The sequence below is a fragment of the Acomys minous genome (assembly GCF_964271855.1).
Source record: "Acomys minous genome assembly, chromosome: 11".
NCBI classification, from domain to species: Eukaryota; Metazoa; Chordata; class Mammalia; order Rodentia; family Muridae; genus Acomys; species Acomys minous.
Window position 1 is genome coordinate 114,770,664 of NC_140492.1, and position 22,359 is coordinate 114,793,022.

General features: G+C 41.2%; 1 protein-coding gene across 3 annotated transcripts in view; it reads left to right on the forward strand.

The window, feature by feature from the left end:
- Positions 1-22,359, forward strand: part of EMB (embigin) — an 84,379-nt gene that overhangs the window by 44,286 nt on the left and 17,734 nt on the right. The window contains exons 9-11 of one of the 3 annotated variants that reach the window (XR_014783123.1): positions 718-763; positions 1,447-1,471; positions 3,294-6,000. Coding sequence is in view for 2 of the 3 variants with exons in the window: in XM_084801392.1 (XP_084657518.1) it covers positions 718-735 (18 nt within the window). In the remaining variant the exon portion in view is untranslated. Of the gene's footprint in view, positions 1-717; positions 942-1,446; positions 1,472-3,293; positions 6,001-22,359 lie in introns of those variants that run through there. The other 2 variants (XM_084801392.1, XM_084801391.1) reach the window with 2 other exon arrangements.

A 22,359-nucleotide genomic window follows, 5' to 3' on the forward strand; every position in this document is an offset into this window, starting at 1 on the left:
ATGTGAAATTCAATATACTCGGCTATTAAACATTATCCTTTTTTTGTAAGATTCATAAAAGACCCAGTTCACTGTGTACTTGAATATAATAGTAGAAAATACGGACTTATAAAAAAATAACAGTATCCTTTTCTGCTGGACAATACGTGTTTTCCCGTCTCAGCCTCCTGAGTGCTGGGATTACAGGCCATAGCACTGTACCCACCTTCATTTCATGGTCTCTTTTTATTTATATAAATATATATGTCTTGTTTCCTTGGGCTTCTTTTAAAGGTTTCATGTAATTTTTAAATTCTTTTTTAAAAAAGATTTATTTATTTTATTTATTGCATATGAGTGCTTTATCTGCAGAAGCGGGTATCAGATTACATTAGATGGTTGTGAGCCACCATGTGGTTGCTGGGAATTGACCTCAGGACCTCTGGAAGAGCAGGTGGCGCTCTTAACCACTGAGCCATCTCTCCAGCCCCTAAAATCTTATCTCATACTTTTGGTATTCGATTTTATTCCCATAGGTTTCCATATAGTCAATGCGATAAATTCGTCCATCACAGCTAACTTCCCTGATTGATTTGTAATTGTCTTAGTTCATCAGTGTTGGAACCTGCTTTGCCAGGAGATCAATTTCCAACACTTATCTGCTCTGCCAAAATGATAGTAAGTTTTTATAGGATAACATGACAGTAACCGTTTCATTCTTTTCTCTCCTTAACTCAGGAATCTGCGGAACAGTGAATACAAAAGGGAACATTTCGCCTTGGGAGTATGTACAAAGAATTTCTGTCCCGACTTTCTTTTAAGAACATATGAATTTTAGATTTTTTAAAAGAAAGCCACCCTCAACGTGCACAGCAGTAGTTTTATAAACAATATAGGCCATCTCTTGCCTAAAGATGTATTTTCATTTTGTAATTGTTTTTCATTAAAGCAAGGAAAATTGCTTCAGATGTGTTCTGTGGGCTGCCACCTAGATAATAAATGCTACCCTGGCCTGGGAGATCAGGGGCAAAGAAGAGACACCAACAAAATAGGTTAATAATCCACAAATAAATATCAGTATAAAGATCTCTTCATTACCAAAGAATTTGTTAAAGAGAAATCTTTTGACAGTTGTCTTAAAAGCGCTTTCCCCAGTCGTGCCTTATTACCTATAGAAACTAATTACTTATAGAAATGCTTATAGCAGCTTTCACGTGACATGCACCCTTCTGCAGTATCGAATGCCTTTTCTCTAGGAGATAGAAGCTGTTCTTTTGATAATAGTGGCTACTCTGCAGACTCTACACTGACAAGATACACTTCCGATCCATAAACAATGGTGTGCTGCCCCATAGGCAGCACAGGCCCAGAGCTTTGTGGCTTCTCACACTTGTTACCGATTTTCCAACTCTAAGCCGGAGTGCTTTTTGGTCTTAAGTAGGACATTTTCCATGTTCTTCGACACAGGGCTTGGACTTCCTCGGTCTTCTTGGTATGTATGTGTCAGAGTGCAGATCCAGGTGGCCAGCGCCCAGCACTGCTATCCCTGTGCCTTTGTGCTTCATGGATTCTGCATTCTGTTCCTTGCCATCTGGTTTCTGGTACCATAGCTGGCTTAACGCTTAAAAAAAAAAAAAAGCATTTTGTGTGCTTTCCATTAGTAACCCTTTGACTTATAGTCAGGAGTACTTGTGTACTTTTTTTTTTTTAATGTTGCTGCAAACGCCTTAGACTCAACTTCAAAGACATGATGGAGATGTTTTATAAACTCACTAGAACCAAATCAGCTCAACTTTGAATGGGTGTGGAAAGTTTTCAGTGGCTTTGAATGAAATAAAAAGTCCGTGCCTGGGATAGGAGGTTGGGTGCGCCTTGTGCTGCCGGGGTTTTGTGGCACCTGCTCCAGAGGAACAGGGCTAAGGAGAGTGAGAAGCAAAGAGGGACCAACCTGGGACGGTAGTTAAAACAAAACAAAACAAAACAAAACAAAACAAAACAAAACACCCAAAAAACCATGGTTCTTAGTGATTGAGAGATTAGAGGCTAGGTAAAAAGAATCCACAATGGACGCCATCGAAGTGTATGCCTTGTGTGTTAGCGAAGAAAAGTGTCAGATTTCTGGTAGGAAAATTATGTAACACGGTGTCTGATGCTTACCGGCATTTACTAGCAAGAATAATATATAGAAAACCGTCATGGCAGCTGCTTACTGTTTTGTTGGTGAAACAAGATTCAGTTATTTTCTAAGAGGACATTTTAACTGCACTTGTGGATTTTATTGAGCCAGAGTGCTCCTCTTGGTGGTAGATTTATATTCTTTAATCTCATTTAACCACACATTTGTTTTGCCTTAATTCATGCTTAATTTGGTAAGGTCATCTTGGTGATCTTTCGAATTCAGAGAGTTAAGTCCAACCCAACGGTGTAACTGACCGGATACATCCAAAACCCAAAGGAGTGACTTTTCTTGCAGGATTCATCCATTGACTTTGCCACCACTAGCTAACTACGTTAAACTAGGTTTCATTAAAAAAAAAAAAGCTACCCAGAGGTAAAATAATCTGAAATACTTAATGTGCTATTTATTCTCTTAACAAAGATAAGTTACCTCAGGAACTTTAAGCAGAAAAGTTCTCAAATATTTTAAGTTGGATTTTAGCCTTTCAGAGTCTCTCTGGAGCACTTCTGGAAAAGTTATTCCATTACGGCTAGATTAAGATGGAATGTTTGCATTAACTAGCTTCTCTGGGATGATAAATGGGTTGTCTAAGGAGCGATTGTAAACTGAGTGCAAACAACAAAAGGCCAAAGCAGGAGAGCTGCCCTGAGTTTAGACACCTGGGAAATTCTATTAATCTTTCCAGTTGATGCGGTTTTCAACATAATAATTACGTTTAATAATGCCATAAAATTTACGGATAATCTTACATCCAGTTTACACTAAAGTACATTTCCCCTTTGTAATCTGCTCTTTCCCTAGCTAGCTACTCCTTCAAGTTCACACCTGGGATTGTTACCATCTTTTCCTCTTTGCGTCCTTGGCTGGGAGCCCCTGTTCCTTTGACCTTCTTGCCCCTTCACTGGCCCTCTCAGTGCCTGTCCCCCCTCAGTGCCTGTCCCCCTCAGTGCCTGTCCCCCTCAGTGCCTGTGCCCCTCACCTTCACCAGCTGTAGGTTTCTCCGCCATGGCCCTGTCACCCAGCTCCCCATTTTCCACGGCGCTTCTAAGTGTTGTTAAACACAAAGATCTCGCCTCGTTAGACGTGTCAGGTTTCTGGCCAGACCTTAATGCAGCTCACCTTTGCCTTTTCTTAGCGCTGCACTTCACCCGGTCTCCAATCTGCCTCCAGTGTCTACAGTGAGCCCAGAAACTGTCTCTCAGGCTTCCCCGCGCCCCACACACTCAAGAGTAGCCGTCAGCCTGCTAAGGCTCCGTGCCGCGTGCTCACGTATTCCCTGTTTCTCTGTGGTGGGTCTCTTTTCTGGATTCTGGCTTTTAGTTCTGCGCCCCGTATTTACTACAGGGAGAATGTTACAGGTGTTGTCAGATGTGTTTTGAGTAGCATGAAGAATCATGTATCAATTTTAGTAAACTAATTTTATTTGTGACAATGAGGATTGCAAAAGAAAATTGATAGAAAAAAACGTCCTTCAGCTATTGTACACAGTACATCACACTTACTCTGATGGGTTTTTAATTCCTGTTGCCCTTCAAGTCCGATGGTCAGTGTGTACATTAACCTAATTTTTACCTTTTATTTAATAATGTAAATTGGCTTTAATTATACAGGATTTTAGTGATTATATTCCTTTTTATGGCACAGTTCAGAGCTGGCCTTTGTGCTCACTCCACTAAAATACCTGTTCCATCTCCCGAAGTTTTGTGCCTTTGAACATCTCAGAATTTAATATTAACAGCAGCATGTTACAAAAAGGTTTATTATTAAAATTTGATCATCAAAAGCATACACTGATCAAAAGGAAAAAAAAAAAAGAACCCTGTCATTTCTCTGTTTGCTCTGAATCTAGACAGTTGCTGACAAGTTCTGTTTACCAATCACGTTCCTCATTAACGATGCATCCCACTGTCTTGTACGAGTAGGTGACATTTGCATGTGGTACATGCTAAGCGCTCGCCCGCCCACTCACTGTAGAACATGCTGTGTGGCACATGCTAAGCGCTCGCCCGCCCACTCACTGTAGAACATGCTGTGAGGCACATGCTAAGCGCTCGCCCGCCCACTCACTGTAGAACGTGCTGTGTGGCACATGCTAAGCGCTCGCCTGCCCACTCACTGTAGAACGTGCTGTGAGGCACATGCTAAGCGCTCGCCCGCCCACTCACTGTAGAACATGCTGTGTGGCACATGCTAAGCGCTCGCCTGCCCACTCACTGTAGAACGTGCTGTGAGGCACATGCTAAGCGCTCGCCCGCCCACTCACTGTAGAACATGCTGTGTGGCACATGCTAAGCGCTCGCCTGCCCACTCACTGTAGAACGTGCTGTGAGGCACATGCTAAGCGCTCGCCCGCCCACTCACTGTAGAACATGCTGTGAGGCACATGCTAAGCGCTCGCCCGCCCACTCACTGGAACATGCTGTGAGGCACATGTTAAGCGCTCGCCCGCCCACTCACTGTAGAGCATGTGTGAAAGGTCCAGATCCTGTCACAAGAACAGTTTATCAATGTGCAAACTCAAGCTCAGAAGCCACTCAGGCCGGTCAGAACTGAAATCCACATTCGGTTCCACTGACTTGACCTACCTTGTTCAACAGCTCGCGGTTGCCAATTGTATATGTCCTGGAAAATAAGGCCGTTATCAGTTATCCTTTTTTTTTTTTAATTTTTACTCTCTTAGGTAGTCAGTTATAGCACAAAATCATAATCTTACCGTAGTCATAGGGACCCACTCTTTGCTGTTCCTGTGTCCCCACACGTGCTGGGGAATCAACACTTACCACTTTTTTTTTCTTCCTGGTTTTATTTGTAAGTAGTGAAAATGACCATAAAAGTTATTATCCAGACACTGAAAATGGGAAGGAGAGGCTATGTATAACTTCACTGAGGCTTGCACAAAGCAAGACCTCTGGTCTCCCATTTAGCCCGTGGGAGGAGCTGGCTGCTCTGTGGGTGTTCTGTCACCACGCAGCAGCAAACTGGAGCGATTGGCAGAAATTAACTTTCAGGGAGATAGGCAATTTTAGGTAATGCAGGGAAATCACCGATCTCAGTAAATGCAAGGTGAGTGCCTATAATGGCGTCGTTTACTCAGCTTTATTACTTTAAGTATCTTGGTGTGCCTGAGGTTTGCTGGCACTCAGGGGTCAGATGTACAGGATGCAGAAGAAGCTGGTGAAGACCGTCCTGCCTTTGCTGCTGTGTGGATGGTCTGGCCAGTTCCTTGGCTTTGCACATCTTCTGGCTTGTGTGCTGTAGTAGCTGTGTTTTTGTTTCAAGCCAGTGAATCGAGAGTGGCAGATTATGCCTTTATTATAAAGTCTGCCTGCGAAATAACTGGACATAGAAAGGACGGAGGCGCTTTTAGTCCTGTGGATGATTTGTACCCTGCATTTCTTTTCCCTTTGCACCTCAGTGGAAGCAGGGATGGAAACCCATTTAGAGTATTCTTCTTTAAAATCTATGTATTATTTTTGTCTTCTGCGTCTTATGTTTTAAGCCGTTTTCAAAGATAATCGTAAAAATATTAGATCTATTACATAATTAATGTAATGCTACTTAATATTGCCAAAAGAATAGCTGCTTATATTTTCTACCTTTTAAAGTAGATATTTGATCATAAATGTTTACTTTCACTTAAGTTAAGGACCATTGATTATATATTTAAAGTAGCTGTGCTTTTTACGTGTGTGTTTATATTCTCATCACTCACTTTCTATGTTCTGTAAATAGCACAAAAAACAAAGTCAACACAGGAACATTGTAAAAAAAAATGCTCATGTTGCATATAGATTTCATATACAATAAGCCAAATAAAATGTGCTCCGTGGGTTAGAACTTTATCAATTGGGTAATGTATTATTCGAAATTTTCACTTTAAGAAGGATTAATTCCTTTTGTGTGTTTGTGTTTCTGCTGGTCTGTGGAGGCCAGGAGAGGGCATAGGAGCTGGAGTTGCAGGCAGCTGTGAGCTGTCAGCCTGGGCTCTGGAACTCAGTTCTAGCTCTCTGTAGCTACAGTGAGCACTCCTCCCAGTCTGCTCCTTCTGTAGCCCAGCTTCCTGTCTCCCTCCCTCCCTCCCTTCTTTCTTTCCCCATTTATTTATTTATTTGTTTGTTTGTTTTTTGAGACAGTTTCTCTGTGTAGCCTTGGCCATCCTGGACTCACTTTGTAGACCAGGCTGGCTTCGAGCTCACAGCGATCCGCCTGCCTCTGCCTCCCGAGTGCTGGGATTAAAGGCGTGCGCCACCATGCCCTGCTCTTATTTATTTTTATTTGGTTTTTGGAGACTAAGTTTGTCTCTGTAGTCCCGGCTGCCCTGGAGCTCTTTGTAGACCAGACTGGACTCGAACTCACAGAGATCCTCCTGCCTCTGCCTCCTGAGTGCTGGGATACACACTTCATGCCACCACTGCCCAGCCATTTTTTTTTCATTTTTAATGATTTAAAGGTAAAGTCACTAGACCATAGAAAACATTATTTTTCCCTTGTGTATATTAAAAAATTTAAAGTTTTATTAAGCAGCTCATTGTCCTCAAGCCAAACACACAAAAAAGCTTTAGCTGTGTCTCTGTTTTAACATATTAAACTGAAAGTCAGCCAGAAAGCAATTTTCAAAACACTAAAATATGTTTTGAAAGTTTAAATTACAACTATAACAAATGCTGTTTTAAAAAAGACTATTTAAAATGAAACTGGTACATAGATAACACTCCCTTGTTTTCCTGAGTGATTTCAGCTTTTTGTTACCATTTATAGATTTATTGAGCAAAAATTGTTAAAAAATGCTTCAGGTTTTAAAAAACTAAAGTATTAAAACATATTTATCTAATATTATAAAAGAGATTCATTATTTCAAATAGGACAGATTAATGAACCCAGTAATCACAGAAAAAGTTAAACTATTAAGCAAGACAGTGGATTATTTGATTTTTCATTTAATCTTTATAAAAATAACTACATATCAAAATAGCTAACAAAACAAGCTAGCACGTGAGGCCAATTTATAGGGAGTAATTTAATGATTGATTTTTAAAACTATTCGTTGGTGGTCAACTTGTAGACAAACAGAATACACACTTTTTTTTTTAAATTCTTGAAATTGCAGCTGATAGTGTTAGGCCTTATAGAACAAAAAGTAAGTGATTCTCACCTTAATCAAACACTACTGCTAAAATACTTTCTCAGACTGGCTGTTGTAGCATGTACAAATCCAGCTGTCAGGAGGCTGAAATAGAAGTGAGGAATCTCAAGCCACGAAGCCCTGTTCCTCAAAACACAATGGGGTCAAACTTCTAAGAGAGTAAGTTGAACAGGTTCAGCAAATGGTGTTTTCTTACATATTCACAAAAAACCGAGGACATGTCATGGAAAATAAGCAGAGTGGAACGCACAGTACAGTCAGACACTTGGTAGCCCAAGTCACGGAAACAACATCTCTCCAAAGTATTTTTTCCTTATGTGCATATTCTGTATGCGCACATGTATGCATATTCCCACAGAGGCCAAAAGAAGCCCTTGTAGCGAGCTGAGTCCTGGTTTGGGGGGAAAGCAGCAGGTACTTCCTACTACAGAGTTCTGTCTTTAGCCCCAAGAAAGTTTTCTACCGGGGTGTGGTGGTGCACATCTTTAATCCCAACACTCAGGAGGCAGAGGCAGGCGGATCTCTGAGTTCGAGGCCAGCCTGGTCTACAAAGTGAGTCCAGGACAGCCAGGGCTGTTACACAGAGAAACCGTGACTTAAAAACAAACAAACAAACAAAAAACAAAACAACAACAACAACCAAAAAAACAAAGCAAAACAACAAAACAAAAAAAGGAAATTTTCTAAAGAGAGGGAGGAATGAGGAATTTAGGCACAGGAGGAGACAGGACTAGTGCTTGACCAGGAAAGCACAAATCACAGACCTGGGTTGTTTGACAATGCAATATAAATGTAAAGGAAAATTACCAGTGGAATAAAAAGGGACATGAAGAAGGCAGAGTTTCTGTAATTCGCTTCAGCTGGTGAAAGGGCAACAGCAGTACATGCAAACCAGTTGCCGTCTGTGTCATGGCTTACACAGCCTTCAGAGTGCCTGCTAAGGAAGCCGTGGCACATCCTTACAGATAACAATGAAACTTAGCGGATGTAAGGGAATGGGGGGAGGGGACAAGAGAGGGTGTGTGGGAGACAGGAGTCTGAATGTTTAACGTACATGTGTGAAATTGTCAAAAAGTGATCAAATACATTTTAGGAGATTCTCTAGTTAAACCTTGTAATACAGATAAAGGAAATAACATCAAGAAAAAGCAAGACAAATGAGCTAGCAGGCTCAGGCCTTACTACTATCAATAATACTGTAAATTTCAGTAAAGTTCCATACCAATAAAGAGATTTGCTGAGTGTAGATACTTAGGAATCCAACTATCTCCTTATGAGAAGCTGAAAGCAAAGGCCTGGAAAATACACGCCTTATGAAAGCCTTGCTGAAATAAAGCACGGAAAGCTGTATTGGTGTTCGATCACCGGATGCCAAGTGAGGAATTCTACCAGAGACGGAAAGGGACATTAGGCAATAATAAAAAGAATTGACGCATGAAGAAAATGCAGGCCAAGCGGGCGAGTTGCAAAGCATTCCAGAAGATTCTCAGTGGTCACTGCAAGAGCTGAAAGGCAGATCTACGATTTCAGTCAGAAGCATCAACATCTCGCAATAACTGACAGAGCAAGTAAGAACAGCAGCTTGTAACTCCAGCAGCTCCCGAGTCTGAGGCAGGAGGATTGCTGCTAAGGAGATCGAGGCAATCCTTAGCTAATAAGAGAGACAACCTCAAAACAGCAATAACAACAAAAGAAAGACACAAGGGGGAGATTACATGAAACCACCACACATGGATATTAACACACACGCACACTAATGCCAAAGAGAAACTTTAAAGGGAAAATTAAAAAGCACATTTGATGGAAATAAAATGAAAATACACATTAAAAAACATGTGGGATTGAATCAAAAGTCACATCAAGAGAGCCATTTGTGGCCTTAAATTCTCACATTAAGAAAAGAGAAAGAGTCTCAGGTCAACCTTAGTCTAAGGAGGATAGAAAAGAGTAAGATGACCCAGCACAGTTGGTTTTGCTTCCCCAGCTAGTGACGGACATGGCCACACTCCTACAGTGCCAGGCAGTCACAGCCAACAGAAGAAAGCAGATAATGAAGACAAGGGAAGAAATCGATGAAGCGGAAAACACAGGCCATCACACAGAAAATCAATGACATAAAAGTCCATTAAAAAAATGAAGATGAAAAAAGTTGGCAAGCTACCAGTAAGACTGAAAAGGGAGAAAGAAAAAAGTTTCAAAAATTGAACAGATAACACTGTTGTAAAGGACAATAAAGAAATAGTACAAACAGCTCTTTTTATCTTTTTGCAATATTTCTGAGATTATATTATATCATTTCCGTCTTCCCTTCAAACCCTCCCATAGACTCCTTCCCACTTCCTTTAAATCTATGGTCCCATTTTTACTAATTGTTGTCTTATGTCTGTATGTATATTATATATATATTTATGTATGTATGTATTTCTAAATATAGCCATCTCAGTCCATATCATGTTATTTGTGTGTATGTGTTGAGGGCTGACCATTTGGCACTGGGCAATCCATTGGTGTGCTCTTCCTTAGGGAGGACCACCCTTCCCTCTCCCAGCTTTCCTCAGTTACCTATAGATAATTCACACGTAGGTTAGCGGTTGAGATGAATGGATCCACGTACCACACAGACTACCAAGTGCAGCCCAGCAGCATGCGCTTAAGGAGCAGACATCTATCTGATTGCCTTGTGAACTGGCCCAATGGGCATTTTATGAAGAATACTACAGACATCATTTAAATTCCACGCAGTGAGTCTCCAAATGCCCTAAAGATTCCTAAGACTCTGAAAGGAATTAACAACTTATACTCCAATTCTGCTCTTGATTGTGTTCTGGGGTTTCCTGTGTTGGAAAAGAGGCTTTTATCTGAAGAGTGCAATGTAGTGTAAGCATGGTTGTGTGCTGGGAGCTCAAAATTTACGTGTTTCCTTCCATTTTTCCTCATTACTTTGTGATGATGGGAAAATTCAGCTTAGCCTTGTTCTGTGTAGGATTTGCTTAAGTGCACCACACAGTGCTAAGTGTGGGTACAATATGTGCCCTGGCTTTGTGATTTAGCCATCTTATGAAACTGAAGATTTATGCTGTTTGAACAACAGCCTTGTACTTTCTACTGTCTGGCTCTGTTTGTAGCAGATTGTTTACGTTAGATATTTCATACAAGTGTATCATACAGGACTCCTAGAATTTTACCTTTTGGTGACTGTCTCACCTAGCACATGCTCTCCAGATAGACCCATGTTCCCGCATGTCAGGTTTTTTTCTTTTTTTTCCAGGTTTTTCTTATTTTCTTTTCAAGTTACTGTGATAAAATACAGCAGTAAGTCAGGGAGAAAGAGCTTATTTTAGCACACAGTTCCAGATTACAGTCCCTCATAGGGAGAAAGTCACAGAATCAGGAAGACATTGCTCTTGCTACGTGTGTGACAGTGCAGTGTGTGCGTGCGTGTGAATGCTCAGTTAACAGGAAGCTCTGCTCAGGGAATGGCACCGCCCACAGTAGGCAAGCAATCATATCACCCACAGACATGCCCCCAGCTTAAGTCTAGATGACCTTTCATTTTGACTTGATTCCCTGGTAATTTTACATTCTGTTTAGCCAATAATAAAAAACTAAAAACCATGGGCCAGTGTAGTGGAAGTTTTGGGTTCCTTAACAACTCACTTATGGTATGTAAGTATATTTTTGTTTTGATCCCAATCATGGTCTTTGCTAGCTGGAGATAATTTAATTCTGAGGACTCAGAGAGGCTACAAATACGGAGAGAGAAGGCAAGGGTTTCGAGGAGACGGATGGAGGAGGAAGAAGTCTGCTTGTTCATACTGTTGCATTTGCCATTTTCTATTTGCTGTTGCTGAACTGCTAGATATCCTGACGACTGAGATTGGTATTTTCCCAAAAAGAACTGACTACTTTAACTAGCTGGAATTAAGTCTAAAGAGGTCTACTTCAACTTTTCCTTCTGACCTTTCTCTCCTACCAGGGGTTGGGGAATTGGGAGGGAGGTAGAGACATTAAGGAATCCCAAATAAAATAGAGTTTAAAAAAAAATAGCGCCTAGGAGGATACAAGTGAGGGGGAAACAATTTAGATGTGATCTGAATAAATTAATTCAATAAAAAAATAAAAAGGAAAACGTGAAGTCATTTTATAAAATAAAGATGTCTGAAACAAACAATATTAAAAAAGAAAAATGGCGCCTAAGGCCAGTAGTGTCTCAGTGGGTGAAGGGGCTTCCTAACAAGCCTCACAACCTGAGTTCAGGACCCAGGGCTCTCATTGCGGAAGGAAATAATGAGCCTACACAAGTTGTCCTCTCATTCTGGACTCTCCCCACTCATATTCATAAATAAATAAAATGTAATTTAAAAAGTAAAACTAACCAGCACGATTTTAGATGCTGGATAACATTTTCTTAACTATTAGATTTTTGTTTGTTTGTTTTTAGAGATTTGTTTATTTGTTTATTGTGTATACAATGTCTGCCTGCATGTGTGCCTGGCCACCAGAAGAGGGTACCAGATTTCATTATAGATGGTTATGAGCCACCATGTGGTTGCTGGGAACTGAACCCAGGACCTCTGGAATAGCAGCCAATACTCTAAGCAGCTGAGCCATCTCTCCAGCTCCCAACTATTAGTTTTTAAAGTAGAGTTTTTTCCCTTTTTAAATCTCCTTTTGATATTTCCAGAATAAACATATTCCCTTTTACTGTGGGGAACATTCCCCATCCATCCCCACTCATCCCTATCCATTATGATTATTCTATTTCCCCTTCCCAGGGAGATCCTTCCTTCCCACTTAGACCCTTAACTCTGTAACTAACCTCTATGGTTATATGGATATGGATTTTAGCCTGCTTATTGAAGACTTAACATCTAACATCCACACATAAGCAAATATGTACCATCTTTACCTTTTTTGGTTTAGGTCACCTCAGGATGATTTCTTATTTCTGGCTCCATCCACTTACCTTCAAATGTCATGATTTCATTTTTTAAAAAAACAGATAATTAACACATTAACATTGTGGAAATGTCCCATGTTTTAAAAATCTATTCATTTCTTGATAGGCATCTAGGCTGTTTCCAATTTCTGGCTACTCTGAATGGAAGAGCAATGAACAAGTGTCTCTGGGTTAGGATGAATCATCCTTTGGGTATACGGCCAACACCGGTACAGCTGGGTCTTGAGGTAGATCGATTCCCATCTTCCTGAGGAACTGCCACATTGATTTCCATAATGGCTGTACAACTTTGCACTCCCACTGGCGATAAATGAGTGTTCCTCCTACTCCATATCTTCCCAGCATGAACTGTCATTTGTTTTATTGATCTTGGCCTTCTGATTAGTTTAAGATGAAATCTCAAAGTAGTTTGGATTTGCATTCCCCTGATGACTAAGGATGTTGAACATTTTTAAAAAGCACTTCTCAGCCATTTGGGCTTCCTCTTTTGATAATCCTGTTTATATTTGTGCCTTATTTTTTGAATTGGGGTTTTTAAATTTGAGTTTTTGGTATGTATATATTTGATATTATCCCTCAATTAGATATAAGTAAAAAGCTTTTCCTATTCTTTTGGCTGCTTCTTTGTCTGAATGACAATCTCCTTTGCCATACATAAGCTTTTCAGTTTCCTGAGGTCTCGTTTATCTATTGTTCTGTAGGGCCAGTGCTATTTGTGTCCTGTTTATAAAGTCTTTTCCTGTACCAATGAGTTCATGACTGTGTTCCACTTTCTCTTCTATTAGATTTAGTGCATCTGGTCTTGCAGAGGCCTTTGATTGACTTGGAATTGAGTTTTGTTTAGGGTGATAACTATGGATCTTTTTGGATTCTTCCACATGGAGCCATAGCACCATTTGTTGAAAATACTCTCTTTGCAGTGTGAATTTCTGGCTTCTTTATAAAAAGTGAGATGTCTATAAGATGTATGGGCTTACATCTCAGTCTTCAGTTTGATTTTATTGGTCACAGTGTCTATTTTTTATGCCAATACCATGTTGTTTTTGTTACTATAGCTCTGTGTTTCCACATGAAGCTGTAAAGTGTTCTTTCAAGTTCTGTGAAGAACTGTGTTGGACTATGGATGGGGACTGCATTGCATTTGTAGATGGCATTTGTTAAGGTGACCACTTTCACTCGTCTAATCTACCAGTCCTAGAGCATTGGAGCTCATCTCATTGTTTAGCATCTTTTAAATTTCCTTTCTTTATTTTCGAAGTTTTTACTGTATAAGTCTTTTCACTTGCTTGATTAGAGTTACTCCAAGACATTTTTTGAGATGAGGATGAGGATGATGATGATTTGAGACAGGGTTTCTCGGTGTGGCCCTGGCTGTCTTGGACTCATTCTGTAGACCAGACTGTCCTGGAACTCCTAGATATGTGCATGCCTTTGCCTCCCCGAGCACTGGGATTAAAGGCGTGCACCACGATGCCCAGCTGTTGAGGTTATTATTAAAGGCATTGTTTCTCTTACTTCTTTCCCCATCCATTTTCCACTTGCATGTAGGAGGGCTACTCATTTTTATGTGTTGATTTTGTATGCTGATCTTCCTGTTACTTTGCTGAAAGTATTCATCAGCTGTAGCAGTTCTCTGTTGGAATCTTTGGGTTCACCTATGGGTACAACCATATCATCTACAAATGAAGATACATTGGCTTCTTCCTTTCCTGTTTGTATCCCCTTGGTCATCTTCAGTTTTCTTATTGCCCCAGCTAAGACTTCAAGTACTAATATTGAATGGGTATGAAGAGAGCGGACAGCTTTGTATTGTTCTTGAGTTTAGTGGAATTATTTTGAGTTTCTCTCCATTAAGTTGATGTTGCCTATGGGCTGGTGTAAGTTACCTGTGTTATTTTGAGATTAAACTCCTTATGTTCTTATTCTCTCCAGGACTTTTATTGTGAAGAAATGTTGAGTTTTGTCAATGGCCCTTTCTGATTATAATGAGATGATCTTGTGTTTCTTTACTTTTACTCTGTTTATATGGTAGTTTAAGTTTATTGATTTATGTGTGTTGAATTGTTCCAGCGTCTCTGAAATGAAGTCTACTTGATCATGATGGATGATACTTTTGATATGTCATTGAATTTCATAAGAAAAATCGATCTGTAATTCTTTTTCTATGTTGAGTCTTTATGTGGTTTGGGCATCAGGGTAACTTTAGCCTCATAAAACAAGTTGGGAAATGTTAATTCTGCTTCTATTTTGAGGAGAAACTTGAGGTTTGTTGACTTTAATGCTTCCTTGAAAGTCCAGTAGAGTTCTGTACTGAATCCATCTGGCCCTGGGCTTCTTTGGATGTGGAGGCTTCTGATTGCTGCTTCTGTTTCATTAGGAGTTGTAGGTCCACTTGTGGTTTAACTGTTGATAGGTAGTATTCATCAATAAATGTATCCATTTCTTTTAGGTTTTCCAATTTTGTAGTATGCAGATTTTCAAAGCATGTACTTATGATTATCTGGATTTCCTTGGTGTGTGTTACTACGTCCTTCTATTGTCTTTGGGTCCAGTAACTCGGATATTCTCCATCTTTTTCTTAGTTTGGCTATGGGTTTATCTATCTTACTAGTTTTCTTAAAGAACCAACTCTACTTCACTGATTTTTTTTTTTTTTGTATTTTTGTTGTTGTTTGTATTTTATTGATTTTATCCCTGACCTTATTGCTTTTTGTCTACTCCTTTTGGGTGTTATTTTGTTCTAGCTTTCAGATGTCCCACCAAGTTGCTAATATGAAATCTCTCCAATTATTATGTGTAGGCTCTTAGACCTTCTTCTTTGTGTCCCATAGATTTGGGTATGTCATGGTTTTATTTTCATTCAATTCTGAAAAGTTATTAGTTTCTTTTAAATTTCTGCCTTGACCCTTTTTTTCCCCATTTAGTAGTACATTGGTCAGTTCCAGGAGTTTGTAAACATTTTGTTGTTGTTGTTATTGTTGTTTCTGTTTGCCATCTTTAATCCATAGTGGTCAGATAAGATTCAGGGTGCTATTTCAATGTTTTGTTTTGCTTTATTTTCTGTTGAGACTTGCTTTGTGTCCAAGCATCTTCTCAATTTCAGAGAAAGTTCCATGTGCTGCTGAGAAGAAGGTATCTTTTTTTTGTGTGTTTGGGTGGAGTGTTCTGTAAATGTAGGTCCATTTGACAACTGTAGGTAGGTCCATTTGACAAATGTAGGTGGTAGGTCCATTTGACTTATGATGTCATTTAGCTCCAGCATTTCTGTGTTTGGTCTTTGTCTATTGTGGAGAGTGGGGACATTGAAATCATTCACAATCATTGTGTGAGGGCCAATGTGTGCTTTTAGCTGTGTTAGTGTTTCTTTTATGGCCTTGGGTGCTCTTGTGTTTGGTGCAAAAATGTTTGGAATTGTGATATCCTTTTGGTGGATTTTTTTCTTCAACGAGTATGGAGAGTCCTCCCCTATCTCTTCAGGTCAGTTTTTGTTTGAAGTCTCTTTTGTCAGATATTAAAATGGCTACACTGGCTTGCTCTTTGGGTTTTTCCTGAACCTTCCCCCGCCCCCCACCTTTTTACCTTGACTTATGTCTATCCTTGTTGTTAAGGTGTGGTTTTTACTTGCAGCAGAAGAATGGATCCTGTTTTCACATCCAATGTTAGTCTGTTTTTTTATTTTTAAAAGGTCACATACCCTTTGTTTTATTTGAAATATTTATTTATTATGTATACAGTATGCATCAGATCACATTATAGATGGTTGTGAGCCACCATGTGGTTGCTGGGAATTGAACTCAGGACCTCTGGACGAGCAGTCAGTGCTCTTAACCGCTGAGCCATCTCTCCAGCCCTAGTCTGTTTTTTTTTTTTTTTAAATTAGGGACTTGAGACCAATGATTTTTGAGAGATATCAAAGAACAATGTTTGTTGATTGTTGTTATTGTTGCTGTTGTTGTGGTCCCCTCCCCTTCTTGGTGTGATGGTCTGGGATTATTTATTCGTTGCATTTTTGTGTGTGTGCCACACTTCTCCCACTTCCTCAAGTTGACATTTTTGTTTTAGTGCCTTCTATGGAGCTGAATTTGTAGATTGATTTTGATTAAACTTGGTTTTATCATGGGATGTCTTTTTTCTCCATCTATTGTAATTGAAAGTTTTACTTCGTAGAGTGGTCTGGGCCAGCATCTGTGGTCTCTTAGAGTTTCTACTCTTCTGTCTTCAAGAGTTCCCATTGATAAATCTTGTGTGGTTCTAGTAGGTCTGCCTTTGTATGTTATAATATTCTTTCTTTATTCTTTGCATCTAGTGTTTTGATTTATGACATGAGAAATTTCTTTTCTGTTCTAATCTATGTGGTGTGTGTTATGCTTCCTTCTTGATAAGCACCCCCTTTTTTAGGTTAGGGAAAGTATTCTGTGATTTTGAAAATATTTTCTGTCCTTTTTTACCTTGGTTTCTTCTCCTTTTTATATTGCTATTACTTGTAGATTTTTTTTTTTATATAACATATATCCTGAGGTATTCTTGTCTTCAAGGCAAGATCCTCCCATCTCCTATGCTATGTTTGTGAGCCTTAACTCTTGGTTTTTGTTTGACTTCCTAAAGTTTCCATTTTCAGTTTCACCTCAGTTTGGGTCTTTGATAAGTCTATTTCTACCTTCCTTTCTGAACTGTTTTTGTCATTTCATCTACTGTTTGTTTGTGTTTTCACAGACTTCATTAAGAGATTTTTTCATATCCCTGTTACCCTTAATATATTCATATAGAGCTACTTGAAGTCCGTGCCTGGTGCTTCCGTTACACTGAGTTTCTCAAGGTCTCCTGCAGTAAGGTTGCTGGGCTCAGGGTGTTAGTGATGATGCCTTTGCACTGGTGGCTAGCTCTCTGGTTTGGGAAGGATGTAAGTCTAGGTGTTGTATTTGCTCTTGTCTTTTTGAGTAAGGGTTCAGTTCCTTGGTTTTGGTTGCCCTCTCTAGACTTTGGGAAAGAGTCTTGGCTGTGGGCCGCCTGGTAAGGAGTCCTGGCCAGGTGTGGCCACTTGGGGTCCTGAGAAGAAAGTGATTCTAGATACTGAGGGTTGGACTTGTGGGAATGGGGATGGGCTGGAAAGGATGGGGCTGAGAGGGTCCACAGGAAGGAGGACATCTGAGTCTGTCATTAGGTTTGGCAGGCCCCTGCAAGTGGTCTGCTCCAGGACTGGGAATGAGATTCTAATCACGTCTCTTCCTCAGCACCAGCGCTTAATTTTCAGTTAGGTTTTTTCTTTCTTTCTTTCTTTCAAAATAACTTTATTTGTTGGTACAGTCATTTTTGTTGACAGACTTTATTTACACAACTTATTATTTGTGGGTATTCTCCAGCAACTCACCAGCCGCGTTGAAGACGGGTAGTCTGGAATCCTGGGCAGGCCTTTTTATACCTTTTTGGTTTGTCTAGGTTCATTTTGTTCCTCCCTTCAATTCTGTCTTGCTTCCCTAATTCTCCCTGTTTCCGGCCAATTGTTCTACACATTTGAAGAAAGAACTACTGCTCAAAGGAATTGCTCGTAGATGGGCCTGCACATTGACAAACTGGGTTAGTTTAGAGGGACTTACCTCTCCCCATGGCAACGGGCAGAAGGTAAGCATTGTTAGATACTGCTAAATTAACAGTTACTGTTACAGGTGTCTTTGGGATAAATCCGTCTTTAATGTGTACATGTCTTTTAAGCCAGCTAAGGCGTTGGCAACCGGGGTGGCTTGACTCCATCACCAACTTGTAGTAGCCCTTCTTTGGTCCTTCATTTCCCATGGACATGATTATGAGTCAACCTGCCCATCAAATTTTCCTCCCGCCCTCTGACGCTTTGCATACTCCATGGACGCCTTGTGGAAACCACATCAAAAACATGGGTGCTTGTTGTTGAAGCCTACGTTTCACCCTAGATGGGGCTATTTTGGCCACAGATGTTTTAAATAGCTTATACCAGATTTTTGCTATCACCAGCTACATCGAACAACTAAACAATGATGCAGCAGTTGTGTGTGTATGTGTGCGAGAGTGCGCACGCGCGTGTGACAAAAAGTGTAATATTCCCTTTGCTAGACCAGCAGAAGGCTTGCCAGGGAAGCAAACACAGCCTTCATTTTCACAGGGCACTCTGTCATGATCGGTGCAGATTTAGTTCATTTGCATGCCTGATTGGTCCAAACATCCTTAACTATAGAACCCCCCCCCCCATATATGGGTGTTTAGCTTCCTTTGCGACTCAGCTGGAAGAAACTCTCCTGTAACGTCTCCTGTTGCCCCTTGGCAATATGAGAAGCAAAAAAAATGCTTCCTCCAATTTGCCTTTCCTTAGCAGGGCATGGTGGCTCACGCTGGTAATCCCAGCACTCGGAGAGCCAAAGGCAGGTGGATCCCTGTGAGTTCGAGGCCAGCTTGATCAACAAAGTGAGCCCAAGACAGCCAAGGCTACACAGAGAAACCCTGTCTCAAAGGGGAACAAACAACCAATTTGCCTTTCCTTGCTTACTTTTGATCCCAACAACAAATGATTTTCCAAGCCGAGCGCTTCTAGGTTTGGAGCAGCCGGCCTCTAGCTTTAGGGTTTAGAGCTGTAAGCCAGTCCTGCCTGAAGGCTTTGCTTGTTCAAAGGTAGCCTGAGAGCGGTGGCTCTTGAAGAGTGCCTCACCAACTCGTGACAATGTAACCCACTCGGATAGTTAATAACACGACCCTCATCGATCAGTCTAGTCTGACCAACTAGGAGGCCTCCCCACCCCCACCCCACCCCCCATCAGTCTAGTCTGACCAACTAGGAGGCCTCCCCACCCCCCCACCCCCCATCAGTCTAGTCTGACCAACTAGGAGGCCTCCCCCCCCCCCCCCGCAGCTGCCATAAGCATACAGTCTTTTTTCCTCAGCTTCTTTTCTTGGAGCCAGTGATCTCTGTCGCCCTCTGGTGTTTGAATATGGCAGTTCCTTCACTGCATAGTGTGAGGGTAGACTGGGAATCACTCAGCAGGGTCCTTTTCTTTCACGGGGATGGGGAGAGCCCCAGATCCGTGTATTTCCCAGCCTTGAAGACTCGTGCCAGCTGTAGAGGATGACTGCCCCTGTTCTTTGTTGCCTCCTGCTGGGAGCACCTGGGTGGTGGCAGTTCCGTTAGGCTCTGGTCCCAGGTGCCACTGAGCACACTGACAAGCTGAGAGCCTGTGAACAGGCTCACTCTCTGCTCCTAGAAGTCAGAGACCAGGTAACCTCCGTTAGTCCTGAGCTACGCCAGTTCTGAAAAAGGCAGATAAAGTGTAGTTTCTCTTGGTAACGATTCCATTATGACCGCTGGTTTTTTTTGTTTTGTTTTGTTTTTTGTTTTTGTTTTCTGGAGTGTGTAGAGTGCTAAGACATCTTAACTGCACTTAGAAACTATTGCCGCATGTTTCTATGTATCCTTGGTTTCCTTGATAATAAACATTTTCCCCCCAATGCTATAAAAGAGCACGCAGACGTGGCACAAATGATTGAAATGTACTTAAATAGCTTAAGTTACAAAGAAGAAAACAAACACTCTGTGGGACAGCAGTAGTGCATGCCTTTAATCTCGGGGGAGGAGACAGAGGGGGAGGCAGAGGCAGGAGGATCACTGTGAGTTTGAGGTCAGCCTGGTTTATAGATCGAGTTCCAAGACAGCTAGGGCTGCACAGAGAAACCCTGTCTTGAAAAAACAGTCAAGCAAATAAAAGCAACCAACCAAAAAAAGCCAAGCCAAACCAAACCAACCCCACCTACAGTTCCCACTGTCCTGCCCCAAACACGTGCGCGCGTGCACACACACACACGCACGGTCAGTCAGAAGCTTTAGTTTCTATCCTGGTTTTGAGCATGTAGGACATTGCTATCTATGTTCTATGACGTCATTCTGACGTAAACAATTGAACGGAAATACAATTCCAGTCCACAGTCCTCAAACCTGTTAATTAAAGTTGGTGGTAAGAAGAATTGACAGCTGTTTCCTCGTACAATATAAATTAGCATTATCTACTTTTTTTTTTTGCTCCTAATGAACTATAAGCCATGTGAAATTTATGTCACTCTAAGTTTTCTGTTTTAATTATATCAATTTGCTCAGTGGTCTGATTCCTTTGTATTTCTTGTCCCTACGATTGTGCACACAGAATAAATGAGCTCAAATTAATGTAATTATATGTTTCAGAAAGGCAGCCACTATCCACAGCAGTGAACTTAGGCTGCATGTCTCTCAGTCCAAATGATAGTCTTCACAGCCACGAGTGCTTTTGGATGACTTAAAAGTGTAATCCTAAACAAATGAACCCGGACTACACAGTGAGTTTTGCCAATTCTGGGAATTTGTGGGCAAAATGTTTTAAGACCTTTGGACTGAGATAACAGTTTGGTGTGGTGAGTTTGGAAGTTACATGTGGCAAATGCTAAGCAGGAGCGAGTCGAGCATCAGCCAGTGATTTTTCTTATAGCCTGAGGCATCCGGGGAACTTACATTTAAGAATGGCAGTTTATAGGTCTAGAGAGATCATAATTTGAAGCTCCCTCATTTTCTTGGATTCAGATAATAACCTAGTTGAGAGAACAGGGACCTCTGCACCCCATTTCTTCCCTGGTCCCTTCTTTACCCCTGATCTTGAAAGATAGAGTAGGACTTGCAAAAATGTAGGGAGACTTGTGAATATAAGCGATAAAGAGAGCAGTTAATGTCCTTTTATCGACAACCGCCAGGCATTTTTACAATAAAAGTATACTGAGGTATCTAAGCTTTTGTTTGTGTAAACCCTGAGCACACTTAAGGTTCAGTGGACTTACATGAGATGTATTTCGTATATGTTATTTATTCCAGTCATAGGGATGATGATAATGCGATTTAAAAGCATTGCTTATGATTTTCCCATAGCTACTGTCTTTAATTTGCTCAGCAGTGTGATGGGCACGGCAAATGCATACGGAAAAGGAGCCGTTGTGACTTTAAGGAGTTGACAGGCTCGTGCTGGGTACAAAGGGGAATAACAGTTTTCAGTACAACATGAAGCATGCTTGACTTTGAGTTAAAAAAAAAATCACTAGCTGGGTGTGGTGGTGCACATCTTTAATCCCAGCACTTGGGAGGCAGAGGCAGGCGGATCGATGTGAGTTCGAGGCCAGCCTGGTCTACAAAGCGAGTCCAGGACGGCCAAAGTTACACAGAGAAACCCTGCCTCGAAAAACCAAATAAATAAGTAAATAAATAAGATCACTAGAATAAAAATAGGTGAACGTTCTCACATAGCTAGTCTTTCTCAAAATGAGGCCCCTTCCCACTGGATCCCTAACGAGCAGCTTCTCAAATCTCAAGTCAAAACTGTGCCCAGCATTTTCCAGTGTCTTGCTTTTAAGGATTGCGTTCCTTGGGTTTGACTCTTTGGCCCTCTTATCATCCCGTGTTCCTTCGTGAATTGTCACTAGGGCACAGGCGTACTTGTAGGAACCAGGCCCGACTGGGCTGCCTGCCTGTCTTGCTGTTTCATGTCCTGTTTCTAGCAACTTCCATGGCTGTGTTTATCTTGGTTAGCTAGTCGTGTTTACTGCTCTGAGAACGCGCCCCTCCCTTCCTCAAGACTTTTCCTTCTGTGTGCGATTACCTCTTGAGGGATTTCACCTGGGAGGAGGATTCCTGTTTGGCTGCCTATAAGAAGGCTCTTTGGAACTCTGGGAAAAGAATAATAAACCGCTGTCGCGGCTGCTGCTCTCTGACACGAAGGACCCGCTGTGCTATTGTGTGTGTACGTGTGTGTGCGTGCACGCGCGCGCGCGTGTGTGCATGAGTTAAATCCGCAGCCCCTCGCCCTCGACTCGGTACTGTGGTGGCGTGGGCGCCACACGTACTCAAACTGAGCCTGATCCTCTGGGTTTTCAGGTGGCCTAGGCTTTCTCTCTGCCTATTTTATCCTAAGATGTAGAAAAGTTACTTTCTCTTAACTCCCCATGAGATATGGAACACTGGTGAAAATTTTACTGAAAGTTTAATTCTGTTAGAAGTAAATACAACCACAGACGATGCTTTACGATTAGACAGTTGCAGCCCTACACTGCAGCGTGTGTGTGTGTGTG